Source organism: Diabrotica virgifera, chromosome 8 (genome assembly GCF_917563875.1).
Source record: "Diabrotica virgifera virgifera chromosome 8, PGI_DIABVI_V3a".
In the NCBI taxonomy this organism is placed as follows: domain Eukaryota; kingdom Metazoa; phylum Arthropoda; class Insecta; order Coleoptera; family Chrysomelidae; genus Diabrotica; species Diabrotica virgifera.
Window position 1 is genome coordinate 59,003,391 of NC_065450.1, and position 22,674 is coordinate 59,026,064.

General features: G+C 31.1%; 1 protein-coding gene across 1 annotated transcript in view; it reads right to left on the bottom strand.

Moving 5' to 3' along the window:
* The window catches only part of LOC114336374 (motile sperm domain-containing protein 2), an 85,079-nt gene that overhangs the window by 13,478 nt on the left and 48,927 nt on the right, over positions 1-22,674 (bottom strand). Inside the window, exons 4-8 of the mRNA XM_050657422.1 lie at positions 16,475-16,638; positions 15,383-15,591; positions 8,367-8,433; positions 1,832-1,950; positions 768-965 (exon numbers count right to left, since the gene is read on the bottom strand). Coding sequence (XP_050513379.1) covers positions 768-965; positions 1,832-1,950; positions 8,367-8,433; positions 15,383-15,591; positions 16,475-16,638 — 757 coding nt within the window. The remainder of the gene's footprint in view (positions 1-767; positions 966-1,831; positions 1,951-8,366; positions 8,434-15,382; positions 15,592-16,474; positions 16,639-22,674) is intronic.

Consider the following 22,674-nt stretch of genomic DNA (forward strand, 5'->3'; position numbering starts at 1 on the left):
CGCGTCTTGCATTTTACCTCAATGGTGGTGTGGAAATGAATGCATTATTTAATCGAAATTAGTTACAGATTTTTTGTATACCTACCATACATAAATAATAAAAAATGATTAATATTCCACAACATTTAAGTAAACAGGCGAAGCTGTTAACGAACGCCTATGCAATAAGTAAATATATTATAATTTGGTGAGAAGCAGGAAAGTATAATAGTTTCACTAATCCGCTTAAGTCCCGCTGGGTTTTTTCCCCAAAAATGTTTTCACCTGTGCCGCAATTGCCCGCGGCTTTTATTCACCGTATCTATAATTACATTTCTTAATTGAACAACCTTTTTAAAATTACCACGAGCCGCCACTGATCAGAACTATGTCGTTAGCAAATCGTAGGTGGAAGAGCGTAAAGACACGCTAGCGTACATACCATGAATGAGGGCTGGGGACAAGAATTACTCAACATGGTTAAGAAAAGAAAAATTTCCTACCTTGGCCATAATCATTACATTCTTAGGGAAAGCAAATACTATATTTTCAATTTTTTTTGGAAGGAAAGACACTGGAACGCCGAGGTCCATAAAGGAAAGGTAATTCGCCGACGCCTAGGAAGAAAACATCCTGACTAAGAAACATAAGGGACTCGTGTAGCATCAAAGACATAGCTACCATATTTCGAAGAGTGTAAACAACGGCCAACGTACCACTAAGCACAAGGCACAAGAAGGGTTTTATTTTATAAATATAAATAAGTTTAATACGAAATTAAAACTCACCTTCCACAATTCTGGTAAATCTAAATTATCTAATTCACTGGTTTCCATTGGCGTACTCATTACAAGGAATTTATCACGTGACAGACCCCCAAGTTGAAATCCAGGGAATAGCGTTACATTAACAACGACAGTCTCGCCAGGGGCCAAACACCCTGTGCTTGGTTTAACCCTAAATTTTTCGGGGGAAGTCGTTTTAAGCTGAAAAGAAGGTTATCATATAAACTAAGTTCAAAAAGTATGCTATGTTAAAATACTGTCAAAATTTCCTCCAAGTTCAAATATTCTCTTTATTCTGTCACTGCATAAAAAGAAATTTTTTTACTGTTTGGTATCTTTCTTGTCGGATAGTAAAATATTATTGTAATTAGTTATAGGTATTTGTAAAATATGTTCAAAAAAATATGAAAAAAAAAAAATAAAAAAAATAATAAAAAATTAAACAAAAAACAAATTTTAAAAAATGATTAAATTAAAAAAATCTACTATCTACAATAATCTAATAACTAAAAACAATACAAAATTTTTTTTAAAAACATTAAAAAAAATTTAAAGAAAAAAATCACTAAGAGGATTTAAACCTCCGAGGGATTGAACCGGGTTGGCATCTTATCGTAGTGACAAAAAAAAACAAAACAAAAACCAAAAGAAAAAAATACAAAAAAGAATGCATTTATTTTAAATAATTAATATTAATATTTTTATTGGTAAAATGTATCTACTATGTGTTCTTGATAAACATTAAGTATAATATATTTAATATTTATTAACATAGTATGTACATTAGGTGTAATGAGTAGGTAAAATAAGAAGTAAAATATTGTAATATTATTATAATAACCATGTTTCACTAATTGGCAATATCTTTAATACATTTACTTTTGATTGAGACTGGCTGAATTGCTGAAGTCCATGCAAAAAAACAGTTAAGAACTATTACCATCCGACCAGGTTAAAAAATGTACTTAATGACCGCACGGACATACAGTACCCCAGTACCCTTTAAAAACCCAATAATGAACTAGCCTGACTCAATATATATAGTTTGTCTACACTAAAATCCATACCTTATAGGAGACATGGATACTGTCATCTGCATTTTGAAGTTCCAAGGTACTAATAAGTTCGTTTCCATCTTTGACGAATGTGATGATACCTGGTGGAGTAACTTTGAGGTACCCTCCATCTAAAAACAAGAAAAAGGTTAGCAATTAAATAAAACGTAAAAATAAATAAAAATATAAAAATTTAAAATGGCACACTTAGTTCATATTAAAGGCATGATGCTACCAAATACATTGAAATATTACACAGAAGGATTGTTCCATTCATGGAACCATTTAACATTTGAACATGACTTGGTCTCTTGTCACAATTCGAAATTGGTTCAAACTTTTATGCAGAACAATAAATTAAAAGAGCTTAATTGGCCTGGTAACTCACCAGATCTAAATCCCATTGATAACTTATGGCATATTCTTAAAAAACGTTTACCTAAGATGAACTACACTACAAAAGAATAAATAGTGCTATACAACAGTTTTACAGATAACAAGTTTTATACAAGTGTGGTTACACAATAATGCAGTCAAGAACATGTGCGTTAAACTAGTGGAGACAATGGCACGACGTGTTGAAGAGTCATTTCTGCTAGGATGGACATACTTCGTACTAATACGGTTAATAGATACAGTCTACTTATGGTATGTAATGTAAAATCTAAGGTTTTAAGAAAAAAAATTTTTTCGATTGTCTCAATTAATTCGAACAGTATTATAGTAGTGAAGTATGACGCTAGAACATAATTTATTGTAATAAAAATGCACGTTGTATACACACATAAGTGTTTTGATAAATTCGCTATAATCTGATATAGGGTTTGATAACACAATACTTACCTTTAGTCAATATTTACATATTTTGTTTAATTTTTGATTTCGCGGTAATTATAATTATCTTTGATTTAAGTGCTTAAACTATTTGATTTTTATATGAAAATTGAAACTTTATATGTAAGCTTGTATTCAACTACCTTAAAAGATAAAATATTAAATTTACATGGGTTTATATTTATAGTAATATTATATTAGGACTTCGAGCTAAGCAGGATGATTGCATGGTTTACAATATTCCTCCATTGCTGTTTGTTCTTTGCTTTTTATTTCCAATTGCTTACATAGAGATACCTCGGGTCGTCATCACCTTCATGACTAAACGTGGCCCTAGGCCTTCATTATCTCTTTTTACTCTACCTACCTATTGTAGCGCTTAACAAAATTTTTAGCATTCTAACTTGGGTCATTCTTTGGACATGTCCTAACCATCGGTGTCTATTAAACTGCACTTATATGAGACTTCTTATATAATTCTTCTAACTCTATTTGTTCTTCGTGTCCACTGATTGTTTATCATTTTTGCGTCAAATATCCTTCGAAGTATTTTTCTTTCCCACACTTGTAACATTTATCGCTAAGTTTTTCTCATAGTCCACGTTTCTGAGGCATATGTAGCTATGCTTACTATAGTCTTAAACTTTCCAAACATAGCTTGTTGCGTTTCTCTATTTTTTTGAAGTTATACTTCTTTAGGCGCGATTGAGAGTAAAATTTAATAATAGTGCGCTCATGCGCACACAGACAGTATGGCGTTTAGTTGCTACATCTTTCTAGTTATGTATAAATATATCAGTACAAGAAAAGGTGTGAAAAGAATATATTATATTAGTGTTTTTAATAAATATATTTATTATAATTTTTGTGTCTTTGGATGTGTCTTCCTCAGGAGTAAGATGAGTATTATTAAAACATTTTATTGTATATTAATTTATTATACATCACCTTGTTTGTTTGTTACCGTGAATTGTCATTAGGTACGTTCGAACCGATACAGACACAGTCCTCGTGGTGTATTTGGTATAGCATTCGGCCAGAGATCGAGAGGTCTGTCTTGAGTTCGAATCCAGTGCAATCCTATACTTTTTTTTTTATTTTTTTGAAAGAGGTAAGCACAAAATTAGTTTGGTGTTTTAAAGAAAATTAAAACAAACTGTTTAAAGTATATTTATTTTTAAGAAATCATATATAATAGAAGTATAACTTCTTACGTGCGTACAAGGTACACACACATTCTTTTTTTTTAATTTACTTTTCTGTAATAATTTCTGCAACATTTGGAGCATGTTATGCGTAATGAGAGATACAACATACTTCAATTAATTATACAAGGGAAAATCCGGGACAAGGGAAGTGTAGGGATGAGAAGAATCTCACGGTTGCTTAACTTGAGGGAATGGTACGCATGCACATCAATCGAACTATTCAGAGCAGCAGCATCTACGATCAGAATAGCCACGATGAGTGCCAACCTTCGTCGCGAAGATGGCACGTAACGAAGAAGAATAATTTCCGATTTCTTGTTGCGTGTCAACTCGTATTCCTTTTTTTTTCCGTTTTTCTAACGTTTTCCTAACTAGCTTGTTTATCTTACATTTTCTGTTTTTGGTTCTATTTATTAGTCCATATGGTGAGACCGCTCCTGTCTGGAAAAATGTCTGATTCGGTTTCTTTGTGGATTCCTATTCAAAAATGTCCCCTTTAAACAAATCTGAAGGGTGCCGGGTGGAATTTTTAGGCAGAAATTGTTCAAACAATTTTTTTAAACAAATACAAAAGATCACGTTTTTTTGCTCCGGAACATATATTTTTGAGTTTTGTGGGTCATTCTGAACAAGAACGGTATCTTGTAAATTTTCTCAGAAATTGATAGTTTTCGAGTTATAGGCGATTTAAAATCTGAAAAATGCGAAAATACGCATTTTCGAGGCTTAAAATCTCATATTCAAATTAGTATTTTTGAGGTTGCCAGATACTTAAATTGAAGACTAAATATTCAGCTTCAAGACTCTGAAGAGTGATCGCGTCTAACTTTAATTTATACCGTTGTTTTTTAATTGTTAAATATGCGTGTTCATCCGATTTTTTTGCGGCGCGCTCCGTTTCAAAAATCTCCTATTTTCCTCCGAAAAATATTTTTTCTAGATTCTTTGGGACATTCGAAATAAAATAAGTTTCTTGACATTTTTCTCAAAAGTTAATAGTTTTAAAGTTACAAGCGATTTAAAATCCGCAAATGCGTTTTTTGTCATTTTTCGGATTTTAAATCGCTTATACCTTAAAAACTATTAACTTTTGAGAAAAATGGCAAGAAACTTTAAAAATATTTAACGATTAAAAAACAACGGTATAAATTAAAGTTAGACGCGATCACTCTTCAGAATCTTGAAGCTGGTTCAGTCTTCAATTTAAGTATCTGGCAACCTCAAAAATACTAATTTAAATATGAGTTTTTAACCCTCGAAAATGCGTATTTTCGCATTTTTCAGATTTTAAATCGCCTATAACTCCAAAACTATCAATTTCTGAGAAAAATTACAAGATACCTTTCTTGTTTAAATTGACCCAAAAAATCTAAAAATATATATTCAAGAGCAAAAAAATAATATCTTTTGTATTTGTTTAAAAAAATTGTTTAAACAATTTCTGCCCAAAAATTCCGTCCGGCACCCTTCAGATTTGTTTAAAGGGGACATTTTTGAATAGGAATCCACAAAGAAACCGAATCAGAAATTTTTTTCAGACAGGAGCGGTCTCACCACATGGACTATGTAGGTATCTGTTTCATTTTAGTTCACACTAAAAATTACCATGGCATGTCTTACAATTTTCAATAAGACGCCGTGTATAATAGTAGTTACAACAAATGCTAATGTTGATATTTTATAAATGTCTTAAGTAAACGTCTAAAATGACCTTATAGATAATGTTGTTTCTCTAATGTCCGTGCCGATAAAAAATTTCGATATTACCTAATACATAAACATAAGGAATTGATTAATTCCAACACGCTAAACGAAAGTTTTATCGCATTGTCCTATTATCAAAATTAGATACCTAAAAAATCAATATACACTACTCATAAATACTGTTAGAAGATTTTATTGCCATAGAATAATATGGAAAAATCGTTATTTAAGTATTATATAAGGGAGCAAAATAGCGCGATACGCGTTAAAATTTGCGTTTTGCCCCGTGTATAAAACCGTTTCAACAATTTTGCCGTAAAAAATAAAAATAAATAAAATATCAAGAAATAATCAGTAAAGTAGGGGACGTTGCCTAGGTAACTACTAAAATAATAAAAAAAAAGAATGTGTGTGTACTTTGTACGCACGTAAGAAGTTGTACTTCTATTATATGAATCAACGAAATAAATATACTTAAAAGTTTATTTGTATTTTATTTAATTAAAAAACTAATTTTGATATTACCACTTTCAAAAATTTTTTATTAAAACAACACCAAAAATTGAAAAAAGGATAACAGTCGTCCGTGTCAGGATTTGAACCCGGGACCTTCGCGTTATGTAGTCGAATGCTCTACCAATAACCCATCAGGGTTTTGTTATTACGGCTTCTGGGACGTAATTACACACGACGGTGACAAATAGATCTTACTCCCCAAGGAAGACAAATCCAAAGATACAAACATTATAATAAATATATTTACTAAAAACACTAATATATTATTTTCAAACCTTAGTTGCGCTGATACATACATAAATTGGATGATTTAGCAACTAACAACATGCTGTCGGTGTGCGCATGCGCCAGGAAATGTAAAAATTCACCCTCGTTTCTAAAGAAGTATAACTTCAAAAATTGTGTCAAAGTGTGGTCAAAGTTCAGCAAAATCATTTTTGACGTCCGAGAGCAGGATAGAAATAGATTTTACCCCAAGGGAGAAAATGTGACAAGAGGTGGCAAATATAATATACAGTGACCACGTATAGGTTGGAATAAATTTATTTTGTCATGAATGGCATATTTTGGAAATAAATCCCGAAACAGGTCGATTTCTATTTTCATATTACGATTTTTTGGCATACATATCATACTAGTTACGTCATCCATCTGGGCGTGATGACGTAATCGATGATTTTTATAAATTAGAATAGGAGTCGTGTGATAGCTCATTTGAAAGGTTATTCAATGTTCTATTTAGTAATATAAACATTAACATAATTCTTTATACAAGGTGTCCAAAATTTTTTTTTGAATTAAATAAATGACACAAAGAAGAATGTACTTATGTAATTTATTTAATTCAAAATTTATTTTACTGCTGTCTTAAATGAAATGCTTAAACTACCAAGAGGCAAGTGAGTATCAGCTGTAAGACTGAATTTAAGCGAAAAACAACATTTATTTGTCCCATAAACATTTTTTCCTGTTTTCTGAGAGCAGTAAAACGTATTGTGAATTAAAAAAAATAATATAAATTCTTATTTTTGCCTCAATGAATTTAATTCAAAAAAAATTTTTCGATTACGTTATCGTGTCCAGATGGATGACGTCACTTGTATGATATTTATGCCAAAAAAATCGTAATTTAAAAATTAAAATCAACCTGTTTCGGATTTATTTCCAAAATTATCCATTCACGAAAAAATGAATTTATTCCAACCTTTACGTGCTCACTGTATACCTATTGAGCATAAACTTCTTAATCGTTAAATGATTAAATTTGTTAATATAAGCCTTTCTCTTCAATTTGGTGCTTTCTTAGAAAGGTAGAGATTTCTTTTTTTATAGCTAAATATTTGTTTAAAATATATTTGTAAAATTTTTTACTTCATTTTAATTACAAGAAAACTAATTTTAAAAATAATAAGCGTAATACAAGAAAAATTAACACGCATGGATTTGATTAAAAAAATAGCTAAATATTTGTGATGTTGTCCCCATTTTCACGCTAAATTAAAGTTTTTTGTGCATTTTTAGAAAATTTATAAATAATTTTCAAAAAAGCGATATTTGAAGCTATCTTTGCAATAATTAATCAACAAATAAACAAAAATACCTTTACAAACTCTCATTTTCTAGGATTTTCTCTATATTTTCAGTAAAATTGTGCGATTTTTCCATATAATTTACCGGTCTTCACCTTTAGTATTTAAAATCAAATATCGTTCTTACATTGTTCATTATATTGTTAACAAGTAAGAAATGACGTTTAAACTTATCCATATATTGTTTATTACATAGATATTACTAAAAAAGGCTTTTCTTGCTAATTTCTCTGGCGTATACGTTGGAGTCATTAAGAATATTTTTATCTTTCTTTGACAGAAGAGAACAAGTCCAACAGAAGATTGATTGATTTATTAGATTATGTTTTGTCTGTATATTTGTTCCAATGATAAAAATATGAAGCATTTGAGGGTATTTGACATATTAAGGAATCAAGAAAAAATTGAAACGAAACAACTCACGAAAAAGTTCAATATCACACTAATATTTCGCAAATTGTTTTGAAATATATCACTTTAAAAATTAAACAATTAATATCGTTTTGAGAAATTGTATATTTTTGTTTTTATCAATTTAAATTGCGATCTAATCAATCAAAACATGCATCGTTTTGTGCTCCTTTCGGAAGGCTGCGGGTATGTATCACTGATAAATGGGGATTTAATACAAAATTTCTTTGCGTGCATTTAAATATAATTTAATTAAGTCTAAATATTGTTTATTTTCGTACTTACCCGATTCTTTTTCGGCGGTAGTAGCGGCTGCAGCCTGTTCTGACATTGAACCATCGACAAAGTGAACCTGCCACAAATGTATTGATTAGTGTTGTTGGCGACGGCGACGCTGGTTGTGCAGCGTAGCACAATTTCTTGTTCCTATCAGATTACAGGGTGAACTCTGCGTGGGATGTTTTGGGTTATTATTATGCTTTTAAGAAAGACAGCGAAGGGGAATAAGATGGGTACATGGGTAATATATAGGTATTATATTTTTAATAGGTAAGTTTGTCGCAATTTCTTTTTCACTCTAATTATTGTTTAAAGATTAATTATATAGTATAAAACGTTAAAATTTTAATGTATTTTACCGTCTTTATTGGAAAAAACCACAATTTTAATTTAAAAGTTTACAGTAAAGTTTTTAATTTAAACGTTTCGATTTTCACTTCGGAGATCGTTCTCAAAATGTAACACTAAATTAAACAAATTTTGTGTTTTAATTGGTAATGCATTTTTTTTAATTCCAACGAGATTCAATTTGTGAGACTTAAAACTAATAAATAAACTTTAAAAAAGTAATTTTTTTATATTTTTATAGACTTTATATGCGATTTTATAAAACGTCTGTTTTGGGGGCGAACTTAACCCTTTACTAATAATATGGGGGTTTTTCCGGTTTTTCTTTAATTTTTTAAAGGTTTATTTAATAGTATAAAGTAGAAAAGAATTTGCTGAGGAACTGGGTAATTCAGAATTTGTTTCTGCAGTAAACTGATTACGTTTGAATTGTATTTTAATATGCTTATTTCGATCCGTCTGCTTACTTCAACTGCCTTTTAAACGACCACCAGAATAATAATTTTCCATAAACTTTAATAATAAAAACCACATGCTCGCTTTATAAGTTTGAGAACCGAACTGTTAAATTGCAGCTGCACAGGTCAGGCGTCGCGCGCGTTATCGTATACAAGAGTTTTATCTCAGGTAGCTACCGTTATAAATACAGGTATGTATATTCGTTTCTATTTCGAATTTCTTAATACAACTTTTGGACATTATTTCTATAATACTAGAAACTACTACAGGTTGCAGCCTGTTCTGACATTGGACCATCGACAAAGTGAACCTGCCACAAATGTATTGATTAAATAGTGTTGTTGGCGACGGCTACGCTGGTTGTGCAGCGTAGCACAATTTCTTGTTCCTATCAGATTACAGGGTGAACTCTGCGTGGGATGTTTTGGGTTATTATTATGCTTTTAAGAAAAACAGTGGAGGGGAATAAGGTGGGCGCACGGTGGTTATTTTAAATTAATTGTATTTTTAATATGTAAGTTTTTCACAATTTCTCTTTTCGTAATTATATACACTCCATCTAATTTACTTACCGTTGCACGTCATCCGCGTCATAGCCCGAGACGTCACATGATACCAACACGAAATATTTAGGCGGTAGGTGTGTTCTTTTTTAGAATCATTTTGCCGAGTACATTGGCGTTACAGCCACTAGTTATATTTTATTATATACGCGTAGAAATAATATTTAAAGATTTCTATTAATGTTAACTTAAAGAAATACACAATAATATGTTTCGTTTAATTTGTATAAATGGATTATAAAGCGTTTTTATGAAGCACATTTGTTCGGAATACACTGTAACTGTAATCGAACGAAGGTGATATTTTGGCATAAATTGGTAACATTTATTTGACAGTTGTGACGGTGATGACACTTCATATTTGTTTATATTCTTTACTATAAGTATTTGTTTCATTATATTTACTATTTTTATTATGTACTTTAACGTAAGATTATAACTTAATTCTTGTTTTCTATTTCTAAAATTTTTATTTATTTACATTGAATATTAATTTGTTTTGCTGTATAATCCACTTCCGCAAAAATTGTGTGATGTATTTGATTTAAAATGAATTCAAGAATTTTTTGTAATTGGGCAACAATGTCAACTTAGATCTCTAACGTAAATAATGACATGCAACGGTAAGTAAATTAGACGGATTGTATATAGTATAAACTATGTATATAGGTAAAAGTTAAAAATGCGAAATGTTGGACAGACGAAAAAAGATAAAAATTTTAAATTTGAATAGTTATTAAAGTTTATATTGGGAATAAGTCAGAATTTTGCATTCAAGATTTTGACGTTTCGATTAAAATTTTGAGTTTATTTTATCTTTTCGATTTCCACTTCGGAAATTGTTTTCAAAATGCAAAACATTAATAAATTAAACAAACTTTGTTTGTTTACTTGCAAAAAATGCAAAAAAAATATTTCCAACGGGATTCAATTCGTGAAACTAATAAATAAATCTGGTAAAAGTGGTAACTGATGGTTACTCCTGGTAACAGTAACATAATTTCAAACAATGTTTTTTCAATCACCGACAGCTAAGGTCCTTAAGATCAAGACCAAAATTTCATTTGAAATTTGAAGGAAAGTACCTACACATATAATCTAAAAAGATCAGGTTTTGAGAATTTTCAAACTAATTTTCTGAGGACGATTTCCGGGGTGGAAATCTAAACGTCAATCAATAGTTTATTTAAGAAATGTGATTTTCATTCACAAACAATTGTGGCTCAATCCCATATAAACATAACTCCAAACTCGCTTTATAAGTTTTAGAACCCAACTGTCAAGTTGCAGCTGCAGAGGTCAGGCGTCTCGCGCGTTGTTGTATTCAAAAGAGTGTTAGCTCAGGTATGTACCGTTATAAATACAGATATAACTCGTTTCTATTTCGAATTTCTTAATACAATTTTTGGACTGTAATTCTATGATACTAGAATCTAGTACCTAGTGAATGCTGAGGTGGATAGTCAGGGTAACATACGATGCGGGGAAGATCGATATTGCCAATTGGAAAATCTAAGCAAGGAATAAAGCAGAATTGCGCAAAAAGCTTGGGTAGGTCGAAGCCAATTAAGGGCTGTAGTATCATGATGCTGACCAGACCTACTCTTAATATTGGATAGTATCATTATCGAAAGAAAAGTACCAGGAACAATTTGCAAGGTTATACAAATAATAGCGTACGCGGATGACGTAGTGACAGTGGAAAGGAACAAAGAAGAATTGAAGAAAATATTCAACATAATAGAAGAAAAATCAAAAGAAAAAAGTTTGGAGGTGAATGAACAGAAAACTTAATATATAGATTGTAGCAAAACTAAAATTTTCATTCAAAATTAATAGTTATAACTTTTATATAGAAGTAGAGACAATTAATATATAAATTATAGTATAATAAAGACACAGAAGTAACGAAAGAAAACAAATACGGCAAAGAATACTACATGGTTATAAAGCACTGCAAATAAAAAGGAATTAAAAGATAATAATTAAGTAAGAACAAAAAACTGATGATATATAAACAAAAATAAGACCAACACTAACATAGGGACACAAGAGAATCAAACAAAACGAAATAAGATTATCGCAAGTGATTAACAAGGCCAAAGTTTGTCAGGACCTGAAAGTAAATGGTACCGATGGAAAACCAGAAAACTTCCTTCAGAATAGCTACAATTTCTATCGAAATGTATCGCTTGTAAATAAAAAACATATTCTACATACAAAATTATAGTACAGTAAATATGGTATTTTCCTTAACTGCAGAACGTAGTTTGGACCACTATTTCCTGTTCCTACTCCTTCATATATGTTGTAGGACACTTAAAATATAAAACAACGAAAGCATATTGCTAAAATGGGAATGATTAAATGGAATAAAAAGGAATACGAAAAATTGGTATACATATTAGAGGAAGTCTATGTAAGAACATACAAACTTGAAGATGGTCAGGATATGTTAAAAGTAAATAAAGCTCTAATAGTAACAGTTGTAAGATGGTGTCCCCGAAATGAGTAGATAATAAATCAAGATAAGTGGAACTTCCATATGAGAGATGATGGTATTTGCCAAGATAAAATAAAATGAGAAGAGTAAATATGATGAGGGAATTTTAGTCTCTAAACTTGATTTATTTGTATAAAACTCCCCAACTAAAGACAACAAATGTTCCGCCAATGGCACCTAGGTGTGTGTCTATCTGTTCTATTATTACAAATACACTGATTTTCAGCCAAGTTTACGATGGCATTACAATGGCATTAATTGACATTGATTTCCCATGTACCCACAAAAAAGGAGGAGTAATTACATACAAAGACATTGTAGCTGTCCTAAACGAGAATCTCACTTAATTAGCATGAATGTTGATAAAATGTGTGAGGGTTGTGATATTGGTTCTTTGTAATTAATGTCCTATCCATAATTAAAGTAATTGTAATTGGGCCAACTGTAAATTTTATTTAAGAGCGTAAGAGCAAAATTTCGTGCCAATGCTTTTTAAATGCATTTATTTTTTTCGAATCCGGAGAAAACTAATAAGTATTTTTGAAAAATTTATTACCGAGGGTCGAAAGTCCCTGAAAACTTTTATGTTTATTTTATAAGTCATATTGGTGAAGAAAAAAAGAGAAAATTTAGTGTGATCGTAATTTCAAATATCTCATTCAGATGAAACTTTTTGGTTATTCTAAGGGACTTTCGGCCCTCGGTAATAATGTAATCTTTCATTCTGCGCTTAAATTTTTCAAAAAATTTGTTAGTTTTTCGAAAATAGTATTATTCGAGTATTCGGTAGTATTCGAAAAAAATGAATGCATTTAAAAAGCATTGGCCCGAAATTTTGCGACGACGCTCCTAATTTGATATGTAGGGAGTATTTGGTATTAATCGGAGGGCTTTTTAAAAGTGAAAGCAGTTTTATCTTATTCTAGTTTAATGACCGTTACTATACGTTTCTCAATTTTAGCAAAAGTACCTATAGACGGAGAGGCAGCGCTGAATAATCTCTTTGAATTTACTAAAGCTAAATTTTTCACAGTTGATTACTGTGACTGTGTAGAGAAACATACTGCGGTCGGTCAAGCGAAACGTAGAACAGGGGTTACTGAGAGGGTATCAAAGTTGCTTTCCTACGAAGGTAATTAAATCCATTTACTAAGGCTGAAAATCAGTACACACATTCTAAATTGACTATAAATAAAAGTTATTATAGTCGGTCAGCTGTATGACGGGACAGAGCCGGTCGGTCGGCCCCAATGTATGTACAGGGTTATTCACTATATTTTGACCCCCTTGTAAACTGCTTTATTTACAGAATTAGAAAAAAATGTAAAATACAAAAGTTATTCGATTTTTAATTATGATTTTTTGACATATATATCGTACTAGTGACGTCATCCATCTGGGCGTGATGACGTAATCGACTATTTTTTTAAATGAGAATAGGGGTCGTGTGCTAGCTCATTTGAAAGGTACAGTACTATAAACATTAAGACCATTATACAGAGTGTCCAAAAAATTTTTTGAATTATTAATTAAACAATTAATTTAATTAAAAAAATTTTTTAGACACCCTGTATAATTAATCATGTTAATTTTTATATTACTGAATAGGGAATTGAATAACCTTTCAAATGAGCTAGCACTCGACCCCTATTCCCATTTAAAAAAATAGTCTATTACGTCATCGCGCCCAAATGGATGACGTCACTAGTACGATATATATGTATGTCAAAAAATCATAATTTAGAAATCGTAGAAGTTTTGTATTTTACATTTTTTTCTAATTCTGTAAATAAAGCGGTTTACAAGGGGGTCAAAATATAGTGAATAACCCTGTACATTCACTGAGGCTGACCGACCGGCTCTGTCCCGTCATACAGCTGACCGACTATAATAACTTTTATTTATATTCAATTTAGAATGTGTGTACTGATTTTCAGCCTTAGTAAATGGATTTAATTATCTTCGTAGGAAAGCAACTTTGATACCCTCTCAGTAACCCCTGTTCTACGTTTCGCTTGACCGACCGCAGTATGTTTCTCTACACAATCACAGTAATCAACTGTGAAAAATCTAGCTTTAATAAATTCAAAGAGATTTTTCAGCGCTGCCTCTTGGACTACTAGCTCGGGCTTTTTCTATTCCGTTTTTAATTTCTGCGGTTGGATCCCAGCTCTCATTGATGGCATGATGACAGTATGGCATCTCTGACTTTTATCCCATCATATATTTAGGTTTCTTAACATTGAGTTTTAATCCATACTGACGACAGGTTTGTTTTATTTTGTTCATTAAACTTTGAAGGTCTTCTCATTCCAAGTAAAATATATTTTCTGTAGTCAAAGGGAGAACCCTGATTTAATATTGGGATGTGACTCCAATGCCCATCATGTGGTGTGTGGTTGCACGAACATCAACGATAGAGGTGAATATCTGTATAAGTTCATCTTAGCACAAGTTTAGAAATAGCCAATGTAGGTAATAAACTCACTTTTGCCACAGACACACCGACACACTCAAAGAAATTTTAGATGTGACACTTTGCAGTAGGAATGTAGGAAAATGTGATATTATAAAGAACTGGCATGTGTCAGAGGAACCTTCATATTCCGATCACAGGCAAATTCGATTCTGCATAATCACTCCAGCGTTAATGACAACGAAGTTCGGAAATCCGAGAAAGACTAACTGGGAAAGCTATACAGGCAAAGTAGGAAGGTCTTTCTAAAGAAGAATGGTATGAGAAAGAGATGAGGATCTCTAATTGGCAGAGAAAATGATAAGCGAGGCCATAAGGGATTGAGGACTGAGGAGGACTAGGAGGAGGAAGATAGTGTTTTATTATTTATTCATTTTATACATAACATAACATACCATCTCAACTACCAGACCACATGTACATACCTACATATCGTCGCTAATTTGCAAAAAGGTGTTAAGTGGCATTTTATTCAAAAGACGTATTATGTGTAAAAATAACAGGTACGAAGGTTCTACCTATTCTGCAAAAAGGGGGCAAGTGTATTACTTATTGTTGTTGAGATAGTCTCATAATTTTTTGGTGCCAAGTAATATATTTTTAAACTGATTGTGTAAAAAGGAGCTAAGTTTCACTCAGCGACGATATGTATAAAATTCATAAAGAAACTTACCTTTTTATTATTATTTGACACGACCACCTTTTCCTTTTCTTGATCAGGAAAGGTTTCGGGAACGAAGCTAAATACATAAGGGTTTTTACCACCCCAGCTTGTAATGATATGTTCAGTAGGCACGAAGGTACTTATATCTTTCTTAGATATAAATTTAATTTTTTCTTTAGCTTTTTCAGGCAATAAAGTCTTAACTATTTTAAAGGCAGCTAAAAAAGAAAACAGAGAATGTAATATAATCGACAGTTATAATTATAATTATAAATAAAGGGCCGGCGTAGCTAATCGGTAGTGTGCTTGGCTCGCATACCGGTGGTACAGAGTTCAAATCCTACCGCCGACAAGAATAACTAGACATTTTTAAAATGTTTATAGGCACCAGCTCGACTCAGCTTGAATAAAATGAGTACCTTGGTTAAAACCAGGGGTAATAATAGGCGGTTGAAGCGTAGCACTGGCCCTGTTACCTTCCTTGTATACCGCAGGCCCTAGATATAGCAGACTACCCTGCTATACTCCCAAAGCCACGTGAGCGGTACAAAACGGGAGACTATTATTATATAATTATAAATAACATAATATGTAATAATTATTTTGACAGGTCATTCTGAAGTACATACTTTTCTGATGCTGACTTCCCAAGGTTCCTTAGCGTTACGTTGGCAAGTCTACATCCTGGTCCTTTTTCCCACCTTTTCACGGTTTCCGTGTGGGAGTGACATTTGGCAATTTCCGCGATTGTTGTAGTTGACCAGGCAAAAAGATCACCAGGCCCTAAGAGTCTTGGGATTACTGCCTTCCTAACTAGCTGGTCAGCAATGCGGTTGCCTTTATTTCCATCCCATCTCAGGATGATGTTACCATCCGACTTGGGCTAGTGACTCATGATACTCCATTACTAACCCTGATGTAGTATGTGGTCTATTCAGGGTTAGTAGCGCTTGTCTGCTGTCTGTGCAGATTATTACAGTTTTACCGGCTATACCTTTTCTGGTTATCTCTTTTGTAGCTCTCGTAATAAAAGGGCTGGATGATTCATCCTTTGTGATCCAAAATCTATATAGAAAAATTATAAACATTTCTAGTACTTACCAGTTAGCACCCAAGGCATTTCAAAAATGAGTATATAGTTCAAAAAATAGGGATAATACGAATTAAACAGTCCTATTAGGTATTTTATCACGTCCATATCCATATTACTTAGGCCACATCCTTCCATATCAAAAAATATAGAACAGAAATCTCCTTTTGTAGTTCTGCAATAAAATGAACATTCATTTAATATGCAATACACATACATTTGTTTGTAACATAAGATAAATAGACCATATTCTAATAGATGTGAGACACTCTGGTAGCATGATTCAAACTACGTTGAGCACACAAATATCATAGAAACAAAGAGCAACAGAGCAACAAGAACAAAGAGAAATATGGGACGTAAAAGCCTTCCAAACATCAAATAAAGATATGGAATATCAAGTAGCCATAAGCAACAGATTCCAATCGCTAAGAAAAGAGGAGGATAACATAGAGATAGAGCGAGCATGGCAGCAAATGGCAGCAGTTACAGAACAGCAGAACAACAAAAAACTGGTCTGAAAACCACAATATAAACGTCTTTGCTTGACCTACTAGCAGTACGGACCTAAATATTATTGAAACAGTATGACAAAAATGAAACAGACAATAAGGAACAACCTATAACGGACATGTCCCATTTTATGTCTCAATATTTAGTGACCAACAAAATAAAAAAACGTTATTATTAATTAGTTCTGTTAGAGTAAGTATATTTTGTTTTGTGTTGTTGATTGAAACTATATCAATAGTAATTAACTAATTAATTGCATTAAAAAACATTACTAGAAAAAAATAAATTCTGAATTATTATGCATATATTTTTGCATTTTAGTTTTATTTTTATTTATTATATAGTTGTTACAGCTTGTAGCAAGACGACGAAATTTCAAAATGCGATGATTGATTAAAAAAACATAGATATTAAGATTTATGGCAAATAGTATATTTTCGAATTTTTTATTTTAGTACAAACCCACGCAAACCAACCAAGAGAGGAATCTCGGTCAACATCCGATTTATAAATTTTAAAGCAAATTTAAAAACAACTTTATATTCACGTCCAAAATTTCACCGACTATATTATAATAAATCAATGAACTCCAAAATGTTTTAACTATTTCCGAATAAGTATCTCTTTTGATGAACTGTTAAACTTTATTAAAATAATGATGTTCTTTTGCGGCGAATACTTGTATTCGCCAGTGGACAGGAATCCACAGTTAGAATAATTAAATCCTCACTATCTAACATAAAAAGTCACCTGACAAGGTAAAGTACGGTGTACGCCTATGCAGAAATGCGTGGCCCTTGAGAAGAGGAATGTACAGTGTGTCCATAAAGTAACGCATAAATTCATTATTTCGTAAACCGGTGACTTTAAGGAAAAATTCCGAAACAGGTCGATTTTTATTTATAATTTCCGATTTTTTGGCATATATCATACTAGTGACGTCATCCATCTGGGTGTGATGACGTAATCGATGATTTTTTTAAATAAGAATAGGGGTCATGTAATAGCTCAATTGAACGGGTATTCAATTCTCTATTCACTAATGTAAGCATTAACATAATTATTTATACAGTGTGTTCAAAAAAACATTTTTTTATTTAAAATAATTTAGACAAAACGAAGAATGTATGTAATTTATTTAATTCAAAATGCGTTTTACTACTGTCAGAAAGAGAAAAAAATTTATTTGACAAATAACCATTGATTTTCGCTTAAACGAAATGTTAAAACTGGCAGGAGGCAGGTGGGTGGCAGCTTTAACATTGAATTTAAGCGAAAAACAATATGCATTTGTCAAATAAACATTTTTTCCCCTGTTATCTGACAACATTAAAACGTATGTTAAATTAGATAAATTACATACATTCTTCTTTTTGTCTCAAGTATTTTAATTTAAAAAATGTTTTTTTGAACACCTTGTATAAATAATTATGTTGATGTTTATATTAGGGAATAGAGAATTGAATAACCTTTCAAATAAGCTATCACATGACCCCAATTCTCATTTTAAAAAATCATCGATTACGTCATCACGCCCAGATGGATGACACCACTAGTATGATATATATGCCAAAAAATCGGAAATTAAAAATAAAAATCGACCTGTTTCGGGATTTTTCTTTAAAATCGCCGGTTTACGAAATAATGAATTTATGCGTTACTTTATGGACGCACTGTAGATAATAATTAGCATGATAGCTTGGTCACATTATACGAAAGGTAGAAGCAGGGTTGGCAGGTTTAAACCAACATGCTTAAAATCTTGGTTTAAACCAAGGTTTAAACCAACTGGTTTTTTTTAAGAGAAAAACCTGTTTTTTTATTAAGCCTCTAAACTTGTGTTTTTATTTAAAGTTTTTAACACAGCTGCCGCAAATGAAGAAAATTAAGATACATAAATACTATTTTTTTACTCTAGAACTTAGTTATTCTGAATATTATTACGTTTGAAGATGTTTTTTGTTATATTCATTTTTGTGTGTGTGTAAATAAAAATAAAAGTTGTCTTAATCATATTTTTCATTGTTTATTACTAATATTTTATAAAATAATTTATTCATTTTTAAAGTATTTTGAGTTATTATACTTTGTATCAAATAAACCTGGTTTAAACCAAATAAACATGGTTTAAACCAAAAACCTTGTTTTTTTGATTTTTTGAAAAAACCTTAGTTTTTGCCAACCCTGGGTAGAAGAAATGGGAAAAAAGAAGAGGAAGAAGAGGGAAAAAAAGGAAATGGTTGGAAGCAATAAAACACACTTGTTAGAAACAGAAGTGAGAGATTGGAGAGAAAAAGCAAGAGACCGGAAAAAGTGGGGGAAAATGACCAAGTTTTTGGAAACCAGAGCCTACAAGGCCTGTGGCGCTGTTGTATATAGGGTGAGGCAGATAACTGGCCTATTAGAAATATCTTGAGAACTAAAGGCAACAGAATCATGAAAATAGGAATAAAGGGGTTTTGAAGGATGATCTATTAAATGAAAATATTTTCATCTCTTTGCAACTTCCGGTTATACCGGAAGTTGCTTATAACTTCGTTTTTTTTTAATGGGACGCCCTGTATATTTTTACATTTTTGGATTCTCCTCAATATCTTCTTTCTTAAAATATGAGGTTTTGTAATATTACGCAGGGTATTTTAAAAGATATTTACGTTTTTTTATTAATTTCGTAGCAACATTCACATCCTGTAGAATTGTAATAGTTTGACATTAAAGACTCTGCTTACGTTCAAGTGATTTTTAATATAGTCTACTACTGTTAAGAATCATTAGTATATTGTCCTTTTCATGAGCATTTTTCAGTGCGTAACAAATGATAGGAAAAATGGTAAGTCCGTGATAATACACATTTATGACATTTATTCTAACATGATATTTTAGTTAAATCTGACAGTTATCACATTTTATTTTCAATTTGGAATAAAAACAAATCAAATGTGTTTCTTGCATTTATAAAATGGTATTTTCTTTGATTTGTATAGTCTTATAAATTATACAGATTATATTTGTAATATTATCTAATTAAAAAAAAATTATTTTTTTTTATTATGGCGCCATCTATCGACAACCAGAATAACTAGAATAAATGTTATAAATGTCACGGACGAAATGTAATCACCGACGTGCCTTTTTTCTGTCACATACAATTTAATGCGTTAGAAAGAAATCGAAAAACTGTGACGCACTGAAAGATGATCATGAGAAAAAGAATAGCTAATTTTGAAATTGTAGTATACAGGGTTGGTCGAAACTCGGAATGAATATTTTCTGAGTTTTCTTAAATGGAACACCCTGTATTTTAGTATTGTAATGAAATGATATTTTGTGGTACTTTTTTATTTCTTAAGCATTCCCTATACCTAACTGCTTTAATTTGTGAGTAGTTATTGGTGATTGAAGCTAAACATTAATTTCAACAAAAAATACGTAAAATTCTATTATGTTGGCCGTGAAAATATTCAATCACAAATAATTTTTCAGAAATAAATACATATTAATCCAGACTGATCCTTAAAATTACCAATAATGGTTTAGCTATCAAAATACCTACCTAGTTAAGATTGTTGGTGCGATTAACAATTAAGCACAAATTAAAGCAGTTAGGTATAGGGAATGCTTAAGAAATAAAAAAGTACCATAAAATATCATTCATTACAATACTAAAATACATGGTGTTCCATTTAAGAAAACTCAGAAAATACTCATTCTGAGTTTCGACCAACCCTGTATATTAAAATAAAACATTCAGCTATACTAATGATTCATATATCAAACTACTACAATTCTAGAGGGTGTGAATGTTGCTACGAAATTAATAAAAAAACGTAATTATCTTTTAAAACACCCTGTATAACATTACAAAGCCTTATATTTTAAGAAAGATGATATTACTTTGACAGTAAACTTTTTTAAATACCTTAAGATGGCAATCTTCTTTAATGATTTGCATTTACAATTTTTCTTGCACCAAAATTATATTTTTCACGATAATATTTAATTAATATTCTGTCCTCTTTGCTGAAAAGTGGTATTATGAACTGGCCAATTTACTTATTTAACTATAAATAAATGTCAAACAAATTTCATGGCAACCTAAGCAGGCATGGCTTACTAAGAAAAATTGACATATTTGAGCGTTTGAGAAATTCTTAAGGCATTTAACAAAAATGACTGCTAATATGAGGCAAAACGGTGGAAAAGATGTAATTTAGTGTTAAGAGGGTTTCGTTCGGTGAACATATTAGAAAAGTACTCGAAAAAGATTTCCTAATTTAAGTAAAAAATGATATTTTACAAATTCGGGATTTTTTTAAATGTTATGGCGAAGGCGTGTTCTGAACATTATTTAAATAAAAAATGATATTTTGCGAATCTGGTAATTTTGAAAGATTTCATTTTGGCTGGATAGGTGTTCTGGATAGTTAACCTACCAAAAGAGCATATCAGTTCAATTTTAGCTAAGACAGTTTTCATTTGCAACGAGCTCAAATGCACCGTTACATAAATTTTTTATAAGTCCGACCCTGTTTGTTATTTTTGCTTTCAAATTTGCAGTCATGTTTAGGACATGTTAGGCTATTATCCCTGCAAAAGAAATTAAATCGCCCAAATATCAAAAAAGTTATTTTCAACTAAAAAATGTACTCCTTTATTTCGGCCCACAGTGTATAATAGTTATTAGCATAGTACTGAAAAATTATTCCAATGTTGTCTTTGCCCAAATAGGGAGGGTGGATTTCGATCTGAGGGGTCAAAAAATTGTTATAAATAATTTAATTGTTTATAAATAATAGGGAACTTGCATAAAATTTTAAGTTCGAAAAAAATGTTATAAATCACAACAGAACATAATTTAGAACCTGTATCAAAGATAAAAAAGTTTTGTTTGTCTTTCGTTTGGCCCCTAAAGACGACTAAAAATTCAACTTATATCAGCCACCCCAAAACGCGTCGTGACGTCACACCGTTGTATGTTTACATTCTACACCAATTGTATATATAATTTTAAATTAGACATTATAAACGTCAGTAAAAAATACAGTTATGTGAAGTTAAAAGTGTTTTTGATCGATTGAACTATTCATAGAAAATTTGTACTTTTACAAAATGGTTTTATTTTCAATAGTAAACCTTCTTTCCTTTCCTTCAAAAACTGTATCAAACTCCAATCTCAACAAACTGGTATATATTATTACAACGACATACGATAAATGTCATTAGAATATAAATATTTTTCCTTTATTTCCCGACGACGAGCTGGTCAAATACCCAAGTAGGTGTAGGCCAATAAACTAAAGAAGGAGAAGAAGAATATACCTAAATATAACGCTGTCTCTAGGTACACGCTAACGTGTACGCAAATAAAAAAGTTAGAGTTTCAGAGTGTTGGAATTTGTTTAATCGCGTTGTGTTTACACTTTAATTTTAATATTGATTAGTAAAGAGATTTCTTATTTTTTGTTTGTTTAGTGTTTGTTTTTAAATTAACTAGGCAGTGTGGACAATTATTTAGTTGTTTTAATGAGTTTAACAACATTTTAAAACAGTATGAAAAAGTTAAGAGACTATAAATTAATATGTATTTTTTTAGTTATAAGTGAAATAGTATTACCGTCCAAAATTAAAATAAAAGGAAGACCTAAAGCTTTCACAATAATAATTAACTTGTTCTGAATTCTTATTCTAAATAGTAACT